Source organism: Phanerochaete carnosa (assembly GCF_000300595.1).
Source record: "Phanerochaete carnosa HHB-10118-sp unplaced genomic scaffold PHACAscaffold_3, whole genome shotgun sequence".
NCBI lineage: Eukaryota > Fungi > Basidiomycota > Agaricomycetes > Polyporales > Phanerochaetaceae > Phanerochaete > Phanerochaete carnosa.
Genome location: NW_006767630.1, coordinates 2,968,550 through 2,983,658, shown reverse-complemented (window position 1 = coordinate 2,983,658; position 15,109 = coordinate 2,968,550). Strand labels below are relative to the sequence as shown.

Here is a 15,109-nt window from a genome sequence, read left to right as displayed (position 1 = left end):
GCTGCTCCGCTCTGCTCGGCTGTTTCTTTATGAGCATGCGAAGAGATGGGTGACGAAGTGAGCACACATACCTATCTTGGCCTGCCCATTATTTCATTATCCTCTATGTCCTCGTCTCTCCCAATACACTCTGTTGCGTCCGAGCTGCTCTGTGGCTGCTACGAGGGCGTTCCGTTCGAAGCAGGATGTAGGCGATAAATAAATCGAGACGGGGCGCTGGCTGCTGCGAGTGCCGGCTGCCAGAAGGGAGTGATGCGAGGACGAGACGAGGTGCCGGCTGCTGCAAGGGCGTTCTGCCTGCAAGGGTGCTCCTTCTGGGGTTTAGGCGATAAATAAATCAAGACGGGCCGCAAGTGCTGGCTGCTGTGAGAGCATGATCAGTAAGTTAGCAGCCAGGCAGCCAGGGCAGGTAGGTGATAAATAAATCGAGACAGGACGCTGGCTGCTGCAAGGGCGTTCTGTCCGGGGCATATGCGCTGCCCAGGGCGCATGCGATAAATAAATCGAGACGAGGTGCTGGCTGCTGCGTCGTTCGCGATCGCTATATGCACGACCTAGCGTGAGAATGACTTACTTGTTTCAAGCGCGTTGGGGTTAGGGTCCTTAAGTCTGCTAGGTCCACTAGGTCTTAGGTCGACCTAATTAGGCGCTCCCTGGCCATGACGAAGCTGCCGCGCTCGCGTAGTAAGTCACGTGATCTGATAGCGCTTCAAAAGTCGAATCCGGCTGGATGGCCGGAAAACGTGTTCACTGACGAGACCACTTTTCGCCTCATAGCTTGATGACAACGCCATGTATAAAGGTCTTCTGAATAGGAACTGTTGCCGGGCCCTCCTTTGATGTTTCGTACTGGATGGATTCACGAAAACAGGCGCGTACCGCCATTAAATTTAAGGTGCCGGGTGGGTGCGTCTACCTACATGAGGGCCCATAAGGGGTGCTTGTTCCTGGTGGCTTACTTTCAGCTGCTGTCAAGCACAAGCACGGCGCCGACATATCCCGGGTCGGATCTGGCTTCCTACGAACATTCATTGAAAGCACAAGTTACTGGTACGATACCATGGACTCACTCTCTCGTGTGGAGAGGTTAAGCGGGAGCAGGTCGTGCATACGTAGCCATGGCCAAACGTTAGACCCGCGGCTTCTTCGCTATACAGCCTCGACAATTCGTACATTGATGAGGATAGTCAAAATACTGAGAGGACGGTCATAGCGCGCGAAGCCGGCACCACGTGCATAAGCTAGCCTGACCCCTGCCACTTCTCAGCGTGAGCTAGTCAACCACCGTCGTTGCGCACACGTAAAAAGGAAAGAATAGAAGAAGTCGTGGAAGGAATCGACTGTATCTCAAAACCAGATTAACCACATCTTGACCAGTTCTCGACAAATGGTGATCTCACAAGGAAAGCTACGAAAGCAAACTCACCCGGCCCCTGGATCCTCGCCGTTCAATGGTCATTTGGCTATAACAATTCTAGCCTGATTTTTACGATTGGGTACATCAGGCAGGATGTACTTGTCGAGGCTTTGATCTTTTGACACGAGGGCGCCACAATCCTGCGTTGTAACATGATAGGACCGTTTAGACCGAGATTTTGCACGGCTCTGTTCAGTCCGATTTCCTTGTACAATTTCGTTTAACCGTCTTGCATAGCCTCACCGGAAAAAGGCCTTAAGTAGTAGATGATATCAGTATCAATATTTTAACGGCCTGGGTGAGGTGATAAAAGTATATTTGCTAAGCAGCTAAGGTAACTCAGTGTCTCCGAGGCATAGTGCAATCGGCCCACAGATCTGCGCACCTCTTGCTACAACTGGTAGGTCCTCTAGATGTTGTTTATTAGTCACAACGACGCGAGCCAGAACACGCGTCCTAGGTGTCGGATGCAATTCCGCCCCGCAAGCACATGCACGGAAGCATGATCAAGGAGCTTTCCTTCATGATTGTGAGTAAAAATCAGTCCTCGGCGGTGCTGCACTCTCGACCGAGGAGATCTACGCCTTCAAAGAACAGAGCCATTGCTATACGTTTCGTCGTCGACCTGAGGAAATTTGCGGACTGTATAGTATGAGGATATTCGCAGCTGCTCTTCTGGCGAACCGGTCTGCGGGTTTGTGTGGTAATTTTCCCAGCTGCAGTGGTCGAGTCTAGAGCGGTAGGGTGAAACGCGATGGATGACTCTCGCGTTCAGGCGTCCGAAGGCTCCGCTCTAGCCACGGACGTTATAGCCATGCTGTACACGAATATCACCCAACTTGAGGCTCGTCGTGCCGGTCCCCACTTGTAGACACCTAGACCAAACAGAATAATTTGGCACGTTTGCGCGCGGCCTTTCCCTATAAATGTTTCGGGTTAACCATTTACGACACTGCAAAGCGTGAACCCAAAAGCTACGACTTGAGGTGGAGCGGAACCGCCCTTTGCAATATATTATGCGCCGCATGCCTCTTCTCCCCATGATTGGACTACCATAGATTCCTTGATTGGATGTACAATTATGCATGCAGGTCGTCTCGACTGTATTGGCTGCAGTCTTTCCCAGCCGGACGTGCGTGGAAAGGAAAGCCTTATACAGACGGCGACACTGGATCATCCACAGGGTGCGGGCCTATGAGAAGGGCTGAGAGAATCGAAGTACCATAATTTGGAATACAAGTCGGAACACGAACGCAGACCGGTCGTATTCAGCGCTCAGCGCTCGCTTGCAGAATATTCCCACGATCGACGATTGGACAGCCTCTCATCGCGTTGTCACTGGCCAGAGCTTTTTTGGGCTGTCAGGGCTTCTACGAAGCCCCTGCTCGATGGCTCGCACGCAGCCGGGCAGTTTTATATGCCACTGTAGATAGGCTCTTGTTGAGAGAAGCCCTCAAGGCAGTGGTCCATAAGTTGTGAATCCGCACCTTGCATCGAAATATGCTCCAGTACTCTCCAGAGCCCAGACGGTCCTGATCTATACTGAGCATCATGAACGAGGGAGCCGAGAGCACAAACACCGCGGACTGGATGGGTTCTGGAAGTTCATTTCGCACACATGCCACCAACCGTGGTGCGCGAGGTCCGTTCTCCGCAACATAAAAGGCTTATTCTGGACAAATGTCCAACCATCTGAGAACCAGTCACTGTAAGCATGTGTCACAAAAACTTCCCTGTTATCGTCGAGAATTCATGATGAACTAGATTTGCAGTCGAGACTATGAGGTGGCCGAGGCATTGCCGGCCAGCGTGCTCGAGAACCGTTCGACCTTCCCGGGGTCAACGCGACCGGTAAGGATAATTGACAGACACGGTGCGTCACATATTGAGTATAAGAACGGATGCTTCAGCATTAATGCTCAGCAGAATCAGCAGTGCTCTTCTGTTCACCGCAAAGATGAAGACCTCTGTCGCGTCCCTGCTTGCCCTCCCTTTCCTTGCGGTCGCCACCCCCTTGAGGTTCGCCAGCAGTCTAGCTGCGACAGCGGCAGCGTCCAGTGCCGCAACTGAACAATTTCCGTAAGACAGGGCCTATTTTCATCCATATATTTACTGAAAGCGCTCGACAGAGCACCTCTGCTGAGGCGGGAGTCCTTGCTGGCCTTCCGAGCATCGTACTCGGGGATCTCACAGGACTCATTCAAGGCCTGACCTGCTCGCCTGTCTCCGTGGTCGGTGTTGGAAGCGGCATGCATGCAGTTCCAACACCGTCTGTTGCTCCAACACGCAGGTTGTAAGTGCAGTAACCCGAGCTTGCGTGCGCTTGAGCACTCACAAAAAAAAGGTCGTCAGGGCGGTCTGATCGGCATCGGACGCATCCCTATCATGCTCTGATTACGCGTCGTGTGAGCTCGGCTAGAGCTCATAGACTGTAAGATGAGATGGAATTTTTGGTCGTCAGCAATCCTTGTAAGCGTAAATAAACACCAAATATGAACTGCAGTGTCCGCGACTCACTTACCTTGAATACTTATGCTAAGCCCATAAAAGCAATACTATTACTTGTAAATAAAAAAGCCGAGTTATACCGAGCTATTGTGCATACAAACAATTTGAGGAGCATTTTCATTTCGCCTGGGAGAAGACGGTTGGAAACGTGAAGATTTTGGCGCCCTGCGGCTCGGTCTCCTCCGCGCCACAAATACAGCGCTAAGAGAGCAGCGCCAAGCAAGCGCTTCAGCAGCTTCAACCCGAACTTCACCATGGCCGAAATTCCACAAACGGACGTTTCGCGCCGCGCCGCTCTGCCCACGGCTAGTCTAATTTCTAGGAACAGTCAGCCGACGATTGACCAGAACTCGGACGAGTACCTGGACGCCATCGAAGAGGAGTGGAACAAAAAGGTTGACGTTGAGATAGAGACGTTGGTTGACGGCATGGTTGACCTCGTCGGTCTTGCTTCCGTGGGCATTATCTGCAATTTGTTTTAGCATCTCGAACTGACAGAAGCTTCAGATCGCGGACAAGGATAAATTTCGCGTGGCGCAAGAGGCTTTCCAAGCTCAGTGTCGCGCAGAGTCCATGGTCCGTCTCTCAATACTGCATGTGAGCTGCCGGGACTGACGGCCCTTCAGATTCGTGCTGCGCATTCGCTCATCTCTATCATTCATTCGATGAAATTGATGCTTCTGCTCTCGGATGAAGCGCAGATTGCGAGTCGCCGGGATGCAGAACTGCGAACGGTCAAAGTAGACAAAGACGACGCAAAGAAGAAAGTTGCTGCTCTTCTCAACGAAATTTTCCGCCCTCAGAACCAAGATAGTGCCGCGCCACAAGATGAAGCTATGGAACTCTGAACATGACTTGTGAGATATACTGTCCAGATCCTGAGAACTTAGAGTGATTTTTCCAACGCAATCAGCTCCTCCAGTTTCGCGTTCGTCACCTTCTGCTCATCCAGAAGCGGCGCCAGTGGGCTCCTGACGTGGGGTCCACCATACCCAAAGTGCTTCGACACGACGGCCTTAATACCTCCGATGCTCCCGAGCTTGCTAAGCTCCCAGTCCGACTGGCCGAGCAGCGACTGCAGCTTTGTCGCTTCCTCCAGCTTTCCCTCGCCATACAACTTCAATAGGTGTGCGTGCGCCTTCGGTGCGACGTTTGGCAGCGCGCCGATGATCCCTGCGCTCCCGGAGAAGAGGCCCTGGAGGACCACGTCCGACTTGCCAGGGAACGCTGCGAACTCGGCGGAGGGCAGAGCGGAGCTTACGCGGTGGAGTTTGCCGATGTTGCCGCAGGAGAGCTTTGTGCCGACGATTCTGGGGTGCTGGGCGATGGCGATGATGGTGTCGGAGTCGAGGTCGATGCCGGCGGTGACGGTAGGGAAATTGTAGATCATGATGGGAAGAGGAGACTCGTCTGCCACCTGCGAAAAATTCGCTCAAATGAGACGCTTGGATCCGCATGCGGCTGGGCACATACCCTGTGGAAGAAGCGAATGATGTTCGGTGGGGTCATTTGTTTAGGCCACGTTGAGGGCGTCAGCACGAGCACATAAGCGGCGCCTGCCTCTGCAGCGTCCTTGCAGAGCTTGATCGTCTCCTTGGCGGACTGTGCGCCTGTACCAGCCACGATCACAGTATCCTTGAACCCGTTCTTGTCCAAGGTATCTCTGGTGATGCGAATGGCGGTCTTTCGCTCTTCGTGAGAGAGAAGTTGCGCCTCTCCATTGCTTCCTTGCACCAAGATGCCCCTCACGCCACCCTGCGCCTTTGGTGAGCCAAAACTACGCATGAGTGCGGAAGCTTGTGGTACGATACCTGCGCAAGACGGAGGATGTGTTGCCCGATGCCAGTCTCGTCTAGTTCTTCGTTCTCGTCTAGGAAAGCTACGGCTGGGACATAGACTCCAAAGGGGGGCGGTGCCGGTTTCGACATTCTGCCGTCTAGAGACTCTAAGCTGTAGGGAAGACAGGCACAATGCTCGCGTCGCAGAACGAGTCAAAGCACAATCGTAATCTAATCGAATCAAGAATCCGGCATCCGATCACCTCATAGATTGCGCCGGACATCAAAATCACATGTGCGTCTAAGGCGGATGGGCGTAAGCGCCTCCCGTTTGTGTTTCGTCACTTCGGCTTCGGAAGCGAGTCCATATTCTTCCCGCTTGTCTTCATCCTAATCTACATACACCATGTCAGACATTCAGGTCGAAGGTTTCAAGGTGAGGACGCAATATTCTGTGTATCCGGGTCAGAACGGCTGAGCTGTTCGCCTCCATAGTCCTCCGCCATACTTGCGGCCCTGGCGAAGGTGTTCGAGGGCTACAACGACGAGGAGAAGAAGGCACAGCTCAAGAAGGTGCGTAACGCTACTTCTGTCACAGTCAAATACCCATTGAGCTCCCCTCTCAGACCAATGGTATCTTTGAGCTACGAATCAAGAACGCGGAAGGCAAGGAAGGTATCTGGACAATAGACCTCAAGAACTCCGGCTCGATTTACAAGGGTGAAGCCAAGCAGAAGCCCAATGTCACCATCCTTCTGTCCGATGACACCTTCCAGCAGCTCGCGGAAGGCAAGGTGAGTGACCCAGCTTGTCATCTGACCTCGCAATCCGGGGCTAACGTCTTCGGGGGCTTAGCTTGATGGCCAGAAGGCGTATATGACGGGAAAGCTCAAGACCAAGGGCAACATGATGTTTGCCACCAAGCTCGACGGTGTACTCAAGGTGCGATCATCAGCCGTAGCACCATACAATCTCGCTGACGCCCGCTTCAGGCCACCAAGACCAAGGCTAAGCTGTAATCACATCGCGTAGCATAGAATCCATCTCGGACCTTACGGATTTTCACGACCGCTCACGCATTGCACTAGTGTACGCATTGCGCTAATGTACCATGGATGTGTGTAACTGCAAGCCTTTGAGGAACTCGTAAATGCGTGCGGTAAAAGAATACAAATGCGAAGTGGGGAATTAATGACACTACTACCGAAGATGCAGACACGGCCCAACAACAAATAAGATACCAATGGAGAATCCAAGGGATCCAACAGAGCTGTATTATTAGTGGATCCAGCTCTTCCGCTGCGGAGTCCGCTCCTTGATGTCTGGGCGGAGCGTCGCGAGGCTGTTCAGCTGCTTCATGGCCTCCTCGAGTTTATCCTTACGCTCTTGTAGATTGAGATGCTCGCGGATACGGGGATTCTCGCGCGCGAACTCGGCGATATCTTTGCTGTCGAAGCTGTACCTGGAGTCGATCACATGTGGGAACTAGCGGAGACGCTGTGTCAGCCTGGCAGTCGACTCCTTGATGGCAATATACGTACCTCGCGTAAGAAGTGGTCGAGCAACTCAATGTCGATGAACATGGCTGCCGTATACGCAAGCTTGTCTGCGACGACGCTCAGGAAAACTTCGGGGCAGATGGCGTCGTTCTCGGGGCCTGCGCGACAACGTTTCGACTTAAGAGCACCAAGCCTGAGCTTGAGGATGTTCAAGCGTTCGCTGAAGAGCATAGCACGCCGAGCTAGGCAACATGATGAGTCCAGGGATTCGGCTCGCATGCGAAGAGAGCATACCATCTAGGATCTGAGCAGGGGGGTACCGGTACTCGTCTACGGGCGCCTCACTCGCGGCGTCGCCCTTGAGCATTCGCGCCTTCTTCTCGCGATCACTCTCCTCCAGCATCTTCACATACGAGACCAAGTTGCTTAACCTTCTCCCACCGCCGACCTTGCTCGCGATCTCCTTTAGCTTGTCCACGCACATCTTAATTTCGTTCTCGAAGAGCTTCACGGCCTCAGTGCGCCCGATCTCCCATTCGCGCTCGTTGACCTCAACCTCGTACTTGTACGGCTTGATGCAGTTCTCGACCTGGTCCAACGTCACGCCCACCCGTTCGCGCAGGATCGTGTGTGAGAACTGGACGAGGCTCTTCGCAGCGCGCGGGTGGTACGTGAAGGGCTCGCCGGAGACAATGGAGTCCATCAGCGCGTGGATACCGCCGGCAATAAGCTGGGTGGAGTCTCGGCCGACGCCAGATTTCGTTACAAGCGAGGAGGCGGCCTCCAGCTTGCGGCGCCAGTTCAAGTCAACAGAATTAGGCTTGACCTTCGGGTCGTCGGCCAGAGCGGTAAGCTCCGTAGTCGTCCGTTTGTCTGACCAGTAGAGCGTCTCGAGAACTTCCATTACACGAACGTCCAACATTTCCCTCAGCTTCGCACGGATCTGAGGCTTACGGAACTGAGTAGCAAATTCTTTGAAACGAGCCTTCAAGAGGTCGGTCGTCTCGGCAAAATAGGACTCTGCGGTAATGCGACGATCGTTATATTGAACCTTGAATTGGTATTGCGCGTCCTCGAGCTCGAGCTGAACAGCGTTCGTGATACCATGCAGAGACGAGGCCATAGAGGACTCGAGGACCTTTATGAGAAGTTTCTTGAGCCTGTCGGTGCTAACCATGAGTGAGGAGTTGGAGGCGAATTCGCGATGTGAACGAAAGTAGTCTCGCTCTGTCTGCTGAGCGAGCTGAGCGGTAGACTCCGTCCGGTCCTGCTTGCCAGGAGGCTTGCAGACAACACCAACGTAACCAAGCTCCAGAGGGTATTGCTCGCCAGACAAGATTTGCACACCCTGTTCAGGAGGTACCAGGTCCATCTTGGTTATAACGCCGATAGTACGCGATCCAAGACGGTCGACCCGCTTGCTAGCATTAAGAGCAGTTGAGTTGGCCAAGTCGACATCGGCAGCACAGACGGCAAGAATGATGTTAGGTTCTTGGATATACTTGTCGCAGAGCGCAGCGATCTTTTCCTTCAACGTCTCCGGCTGGTCCGCAGACGAGATTTGGATATAGCCAGGGAGATCAATTAGAGTTAGGTCCGGTACGTGTGGGCTGTAGATCCGGAGATCAATGGGGTCGTCGGAAACGGCCTCGGTGGAAGGAACGGCGAGGTTAAGGTCGGTGAGGGTCCTCTGAATTCGCGAGAAGTCTGAGATCTTGCCAAGTCCCAAGGCGGGGAACTCGCCATACACTTCAGGCTCCTTGCCATCCTTAGCCGGGGTATTGATAAGGGTGAGCTCGATAGGACGGCGAGTGACCATGTTGCTCCCTCTAAGCGAGAGTGTCAGTCATAAGACGTGGTAGAATAGTCAAGGAAACGCACTTCGGAAGAAACTCGTGTCCAACGATAGCTTCCAAAACAGAACTTTTACCAGAGCTCTGGCTCCCAATGACCACGATGCTGGGAAGTCTCAAAGCATCACTCTTGTCAATGCTCAGGAGCATACTCCGTATCTCGATAAGTCTCCGCGTGAGGTGCATTAATCCGTTCCGAGGATCGGCGGAGTCGTCCGCTGTCGAATCCGAAGAGGTGAAATGGTCAGCGGCCAAACCAGCGATGACAACATCTTTGCCATCTGGTCGACTACTTCGTTGTCCGCTGTCTGGACCTCCTTCCTGTCCGTTCTGCTTGTTGTCATTCTTCGGACCGCTGAAGAGATCTTTCAAGAATTGAGGGGCTTCTATGTCGGGAAGCTTGATGTCGGCGACACTCCCAGAGATAACGGAAGATACGCTTTTGAATGTGTCCGACGCGGTGTTGAAGAGCTCGCCCGCAGTATCCTGAACGGTACTCAGCCATTCATTGGACTTCTTGCGAATCTCTGAGCAAAGATGAGGCTAGCATTTACGCGTGTGAATGGACTTACGTACCTTCAAACTGATAGTTGGCATAAGTAAGTCCTCCTGCTCCCACCGTCGCGGCCCCAACAGGCACTCTAAGAGCTCGGAGCATGAACTTCGGAATGGAGGAATAGGAAAGCGCGCGGACATGAACATGGCGGATGGGCGCAGAAGGAACATGATGCGATCGTAGCCGTATACTGTTAGACGTCAAGAGAGTGTTGAACTGTCGGTGCACAGGTCGTAACCCATCATTCTGTCTGCGCGTAGTCTTCAGGCCGTAAGCGACCGCTTTGTTGACGGTGAAGATCGAAGAAACTCGTCGCCGAACTGCGAGATACATCAGTTCGCCAACGAGTCTCGGTATGAGATCTGTCCTTGCCCCGCAGGAGCGAGAGGATGGCTAGGAAGCGAGTGGATGTTGGGTGTAGTCGAAGTCTGCGCACAAGCTCAAGCACGCGCGATTCTTCGGCAAGAGCGCCATCGGCTCCGTTTGATGGGGTGATGGCGCATCACATCAGACAAACCGTACTGACGCAACCTGCAGTCGCTTTCAGCTTCCTCGCTCCGCACGCAAGTACTGTAAGTGAGAGCAGCCGCAAAGTTTCGAAGAGTGCTAAACCTTGTCTCGACTTTGATACAGACTGTGTCATGGGCTTCCTACCGCGGTTTGCTAACCCTCATTTTGTCGAGCAATTTACTCAGCTTGTCTCTCGAGCTGATCTTGAAGCCGAGCACGATGTCCCTCATGAGGTCGAAGACGGTGATCAAGCTGTCGTCAAAACTCTCGAGAACATATTAAAGCGTTCCCTCGGCGAGTTTCAAGTCTGCCGAGCGGAGCCAGAACGCGGTGATGCGCGACACAAGAAACGACAGAGGAAAAATAAGACCAGAGATGATGAAAAAACAGAACCAGCTACCCGCCAACAAATGTATGACGAGCAAGTGGAAGTTGTTGGTGCGTGTCACCTAAATTCACAGTCTGAAAGGCTGCTGAGGTCAGCGCAGAGTTTCGTCTACTGTCGAAGGCTACCAAGGCTGTTTCCTTGAAACCCAAGCCAGCGCCTCAGATTGTGTACGATACTACACTCAACCGGTTCGAATCCCTCTGACCTTCTGTAGTACTATGGAGCCGTCATGGGAAGAAGATGAACCCAAAGCTGCGTTACGGGCCGAGCGCGCCCGTGCTGCCGCTGTCGACGTCTCGTGGATAATGGAGGAGTCGCGAAAGGTATCCTACGTATGTGTTGTCAACCTTCCACGGCCTTATGTCACGATGTCACATTGCTGACGTTGTTCTGATAGTTACCTGCCAACGCCAACAAGAAGCATATTATCATCACTGCGGAGCAGCTAACACCTATTGCCGAGATGGCGGTCTTCGAAGTGCTCAAGCCGACACCACAAGCTTCTGCCCTACTTACTGTTCCGCTCAATGTCCCTGCTAAGGAACGGCCTAGCCCGCACGACTTCCTTCCCGAGAAGATATGCTGTCCAGTCATCTCCGCTACCGTTCTACAGGTGGACCGTCCTCAACGCAAGCACAAACCAAGGCACAAGAAGAAGATCATCAAGCTAAGACCGCCCCCATCGTTCTGGAGGCCCTTGCGAGAGTGGGGCGGAAAGAGTTTGGGCTACGCCATGGGTTACGAAGGCAGCCGCCCTGTACCAACTGGCAGCGTGAGACAGCGGAGATACCGCAGAGACACGATGAAGAGAGGGGTCCTTGTCGCATAAACGTGGTACCGAGCTCACCGCCTATCCGCTCTTTCAGTTCTAAGGTAAAGGTGTGTAGAGGTGTCGTCGCGCTGGAGAGGAAGTATCTGATCATCAGCATAGGACATCGGTCATCGAGTCGGCATGCTCGCGGAACGACGGCAACCATCCGACGGCCTTGATACTTCGGTAAACATCGCTACATATGTGTGGCAAGCTGAACGTCACCTCCTACGTCGTCGACAAGGATTTGGGGTTCGGAATTACGCCCTATAGACCCGTCTACTGCTTCTTAGCATCCGAGATGGGCGGCTGCCGACGTCATCATTCCCAGCGATGTGCCTGTGCGGTTACGAGCGCGAAATACCCCTCCCGCCCTGCGTCACGCCATCTTTTCCTGGTTGTGCCAGTAGCCATATGCAACGATGCACAGTCAAATTTCACCTTGCACGTCCCCGGATCCTGATGATTATGTACCGATATTTCCGCCCAATCAAATTCTTTTCCCAATTCGAAACATGTAGTTCGTCGCGATCATCATTGTAGGTGCGGATATTGTCTGAAGTGGGCAGTTGCAAAATGCTGATTTGGTCCATACTCAGTCGTTGCAGGCACGGCTCTCCGCCGGGTCCGCAATGACATAAGGTACAAAGCTAGTGTGGACCACTGCGAGAGGATTTGCGCAGGATGAGTTAGCTCCGCCGCGGTGGTCGCTGCACGGCGCGCGGCCTCGTTGCGTTGCTCTGCCGCATTTGGGTTTTGTTCATCCAATGCTCACGTTAATACAACACTCCGTCGACAAGTGCTCCACGGTGTAGGGCCGACCCAAGCTCGCGACGTCAGGAAACCCGCTGCCGACGTCGCCCTCGCTATGATACGCAACGGTAGCTGGGTCAGCCATCCGGCCGACGGGCCCGCCAAGCCCTCGTCGTAGAGCATCAAAGAGCGACGTCGTCCGCCATGCACTTTCAGGCTCGCCAGCTTCTGCGACTTCCCAGGCAAGCTTTCTCACTAATCCACCAAGATGTTCTCCAAGCTCGCTGCTGTCACAACCCTTTCTCTCACTCTCCTTGCGGCCGCCACCCCTATGAACGTTGCCCGCGATGGAGGCTCCGATTGTAGCGAGGTGGATACTGTCAGGCTGGCTCTAAGTCGGCTGCATCCGTCCTGAGCGGGCTGCCGTCGTCCTCTAGGACTTGAACACACCTGTCGGTCTCACTTACTCGCCTGTCTCTGTCATAGGCGCAGGCGGAGGTAACTGCAACGCTCAAGCCGTCTGCTGCGAGAACAACTCCTTCGTATGTGTTTGTTGTTGCCGCATCCTTTTGCGCGCTAACCAGAAATTATTTCGCCTCACAGGGTAGTCTCATATCTATGGGCTGTGTCCCAGCTTCACTTTGAGCGGAGAGCTGTTTTGCAGGATCTGATACATGTTGTCGACGGACCTGCTATGGCTTTCGGATGTAGATCGAGCGCACCGTAATGCAGTCTGTTACTCAATGGCTATCATCTCGTGCATATAAAGCACTGCTAATATCGCCGAGCTCCCAGCGCTTCTTAGCTTCGTCTCTTCCATCATCGACGACTCGATCTTAACCAAATCGATATCGTGATATTGCCGTACGCGGGAAACGTGGTGTGCCGTGTGTATCCAGGTACACAACTTTATTCTGCGTTTTTCGGAATTTGAACGTCTGACAACGCTTACGTTCAAGCAGGCTGTAGGAGACCTACGAGCAGCATGCTCTTCGAATTTACAATAGCACACCCCTGCATGGCTTGAGTTTGCAGGCATATGACTACCTTTCGCTCCGGTTAAGAAACATGGGCAACTACGACAACCAGCCCTGGGTGACCTTACATAGCATGGGTTGGAGCTGACTTCGCAAGTAATCTCGTCCAGATCAGTTCCTCCGACTGTACATGGCCACGAAACACGTTCCCATTGATACGCCTTGTCCGTTATCATTTGCAAATGAGAAGATGCAACGACCGCGGACATTGTTGGGAGATGCGAGCTCGAAGTGTTCATCGTTCTTGTCCGTGGAAGCCTACATGAGGATGCCCTCGGCTCCATGGCCGGCATGGTGAGTGAGCACACTTGACGATTTTAATTTGCCCCGTCTCATTCAATGGTCGCACATCTGGCTTGTAAAGCATTTTGCAATAACCACGAAACTTGTTCTTCCGGGCTTAACGTGAGCCCGCATTTCGGTCACAGATGGCCTCATGATGCAGCAGCGCACAAGGCGAACACCGACTGTGAGACCTGTTTGCCAGAGCTTCACCGAGATTGCAACTCACAGGTGAGCCCGCTGATGCCATCGAATATCGACATCCTGATATATTTTCCCAAGTACTCAAATTTCCCACGCCTGCCAATCGACGGCAACGACATGGCAATACGAAGAGATCAGATGACATGTTAACAAGAATTTACTGCTGGATATTCCGCTGTTCCGCTGAACAGCATCCGACGCAGAGGTTGATGATGGTGCCCCAACTGAGAGTCAATTCGACCTCTCACGACACGTACTGCGGGTCCACATGCCGACCAGACCCCCAATATACAGCGGAGATACCCGTTAGACTTCATTTAACGCTTCAGCACGCAACAAAGCCCGTGTTGTACGTACTTGCGTCTCACGCCGTCTTCCCATAATGGGCCTTGGGCGCCGCACTCATGAAGGGCGTTCCTGAACGGATTACATGAAGTCACCTCGTTGTGGTCGCTATTCTTGTCCGTGTATGGCATGAAAGTATCAAGTCTATGACGGCGATGATCCTCATGGCTGATGCATGGGCGGTCAGTCGGTCTGTATTTACCACCCCTACGTCGTATTTTGCCGCCTAATACTGCGCTGACGCTTTCTATGGCTCGAAATCTAGACGCATCCTCCGTCCGGCCTAGTGCTCGAAAGCCTGGTAGCTTGTCAAAGTTCATGCTGCTCTACACTCTATCCGTTGGTCGACCAACCTAACCCGCTGTTATAAAGCAGGGGCCACTCCCGACGCCGCTCTTGATGCTGTTCTGCTTCCCACTTTGTATATCCCTACTCTATCGCAATCCAACATATTCCTCCCGTCCTACCAGATTCCACTCCACAAGTGGAGTTTACCGAGCAATTTGGAGCTATGTTTGTTCTCTCACTCGGCTGATGCTGCTTCTTCACGACATACACGTTGAATTGTCAAAACCTACTCCAACCGACCTTCGCGTCGTTCCATGGAGCTATGCACTGCGATGACACAGAGGCGCACGGCTCAGCCACCGAGGTGGAAGAACATCAGAGGCCGCAGGAAAGGGTAGGACGGATAGGTATAAAAAGTCTCGCATTTCGCAGGACAGTCTTCAGCAAACAGCTCTCGCAGATACTCAGCAGTCTCCCGCAAAGCCAGTCAACCAGTCAAGATGTTCTCCAAGCTCGCCATCTCCTCTATCCTCGCATTCGCCTTCCTTGCGGCCGCCACCCCCAACCCCATCTCTTCCCGTCAGGACTCCACCTGTTCTACCGGCCCAGTCCAGTGCTGCGAGTCGACCACCACCGTATGTCTTGCACAAGGCTCATAGCGTAAGCTCTCAGATGCTCATGATTATACCAGGCTGGCTCTGCCACCGGTGCTGCCCTCCTCGGCTCCCTCGGTGTCGTCGTCCAGGACGTCAACGCCGAGCTCGGCCTCACGTGCTCTCCCATTACTGCCGTCGGCGTCGGCAGTGGCTCTTCTTGTGACGCGAACGCCCTCTGCTGCGAGAACAACAGCTTCGTAAGTCCTCCGTAGTGTTAAACTCTG

At 53.3% G+C, this 15,109-nt stretch overlaps 5 protein-coding genes across 5 annotated transcripts; 3 read left to right on the top strand and 2 right to left on the bottom strand.

The window, feature by feature from the left end:
• Positions 1-4,550: 4,550 nt before the first annotated feature.
• On the bottom strand, positions 4,551-5,902 carry PHACADRAFT_252672 (uncharacterized protein). Its single transcript, XM_007393643.1, has 3 exons — positions 5,737-5,902; positions 5,399-5,680; positions 4,551-5,342 (listed from the first exon to the last, which is right to left on the bottom strand). The coding sequence occupies exons 1-3, from the start codon at positions 5,851-5,853 to the stop codon at positions 4,812-4,814; spliced, it is 930 nt and encodes a 309-aa protein (XP_007393705.1). The 5' UTR covers positions 5,854-5,902; the 3' UTR covers positions 4,551-4,811.
• Positions 5,903-6,109: 207 nt separating this feature from the next.
• PHACADRAFT_26889 (uncharacterized protein) lies at positions 6,110-6,722 on the top strand (the record flags this gene model as incomplete). Its single annotated transcript, XM_007392672.1, has 5 exons — positions 6,110-6,139; positions 6,199-6,276; positions 6,330-6,497; positions 6,559-6,645; positions 6,696-6,722. The coding sequence occupies 5 exons, from the start codon at positions 6,110-6,112 to the stop codon at positions 6,720-6,722; spliced, it is 390 nt and encodes a 129-aa protein (XP_007392734.1).
• A 73-nt stretch (positions 6,723-6,795) lies between these two features.
• On the bottom strand, positions 6,796-10,023 carry PHACADRAFT_252671 (uncharacterized protein). The gene is made up of 5 exons (XM_007393642.1): positions 9,632-10,023; positions 9,084-9,582; positions 7,497-9,031; positions 7,245-7,444; positions 6,796-7,188 (listed from the first exon to the last, which is right to left on the bottom strand). Exons 1-5 carry the CDS (start codon positions 9,942-9,944, stop codon positions 6,982-6,984), a joined length of 2,754 nt encoding a protein of 917 aa, XP_007393704.1. The 5' UTR covers positions 9,945-10,023; the 3' UTR covers positions 6,796-6,981.
• A 74-nt stretch (positions 10,024-10,097) lies between these two features.
• Positions 10,098-11,338, top strand: PHACADRAFT_193507 (uncharacterized protein; the record flags this gene model as incomplete). Its single annotated transcript, XM_007393641.1, has 6 exons — positions 10,098-10,102; positions 10,149-10,183; positions 10,245-10,559; positions 10,610-10,676; positions 10,724-10,841; positions 10,907-11,338. 6 exons carry the CDS (start codon positions 10,098-10,100, stop codon positions 11,336-11,338), a joined length of 972 nt encoding a protein of 323 aa, XP_007393703.1.
• Positions 11,339-13,482: 2,144 nt separating this feature from the next.
• Positions 13,483-15,094, top strand: PHACADRAFT_252667 (uncharacterized protein). The gene has a single exon (XM_007393640.1). The coding sequence runs from the start codon at positions 14,730-14,732 to the stop codon at positions 14,886-14,888; it is 159 nt and encodes a 52-aa protein (XP_007393702.1). The 5' UTR covers positions 13,483-14,729; the 3' UTR covers positions 14,889-15,094.
• Positions 15,095-15,109: the final 15 nt, after the last annotated feature.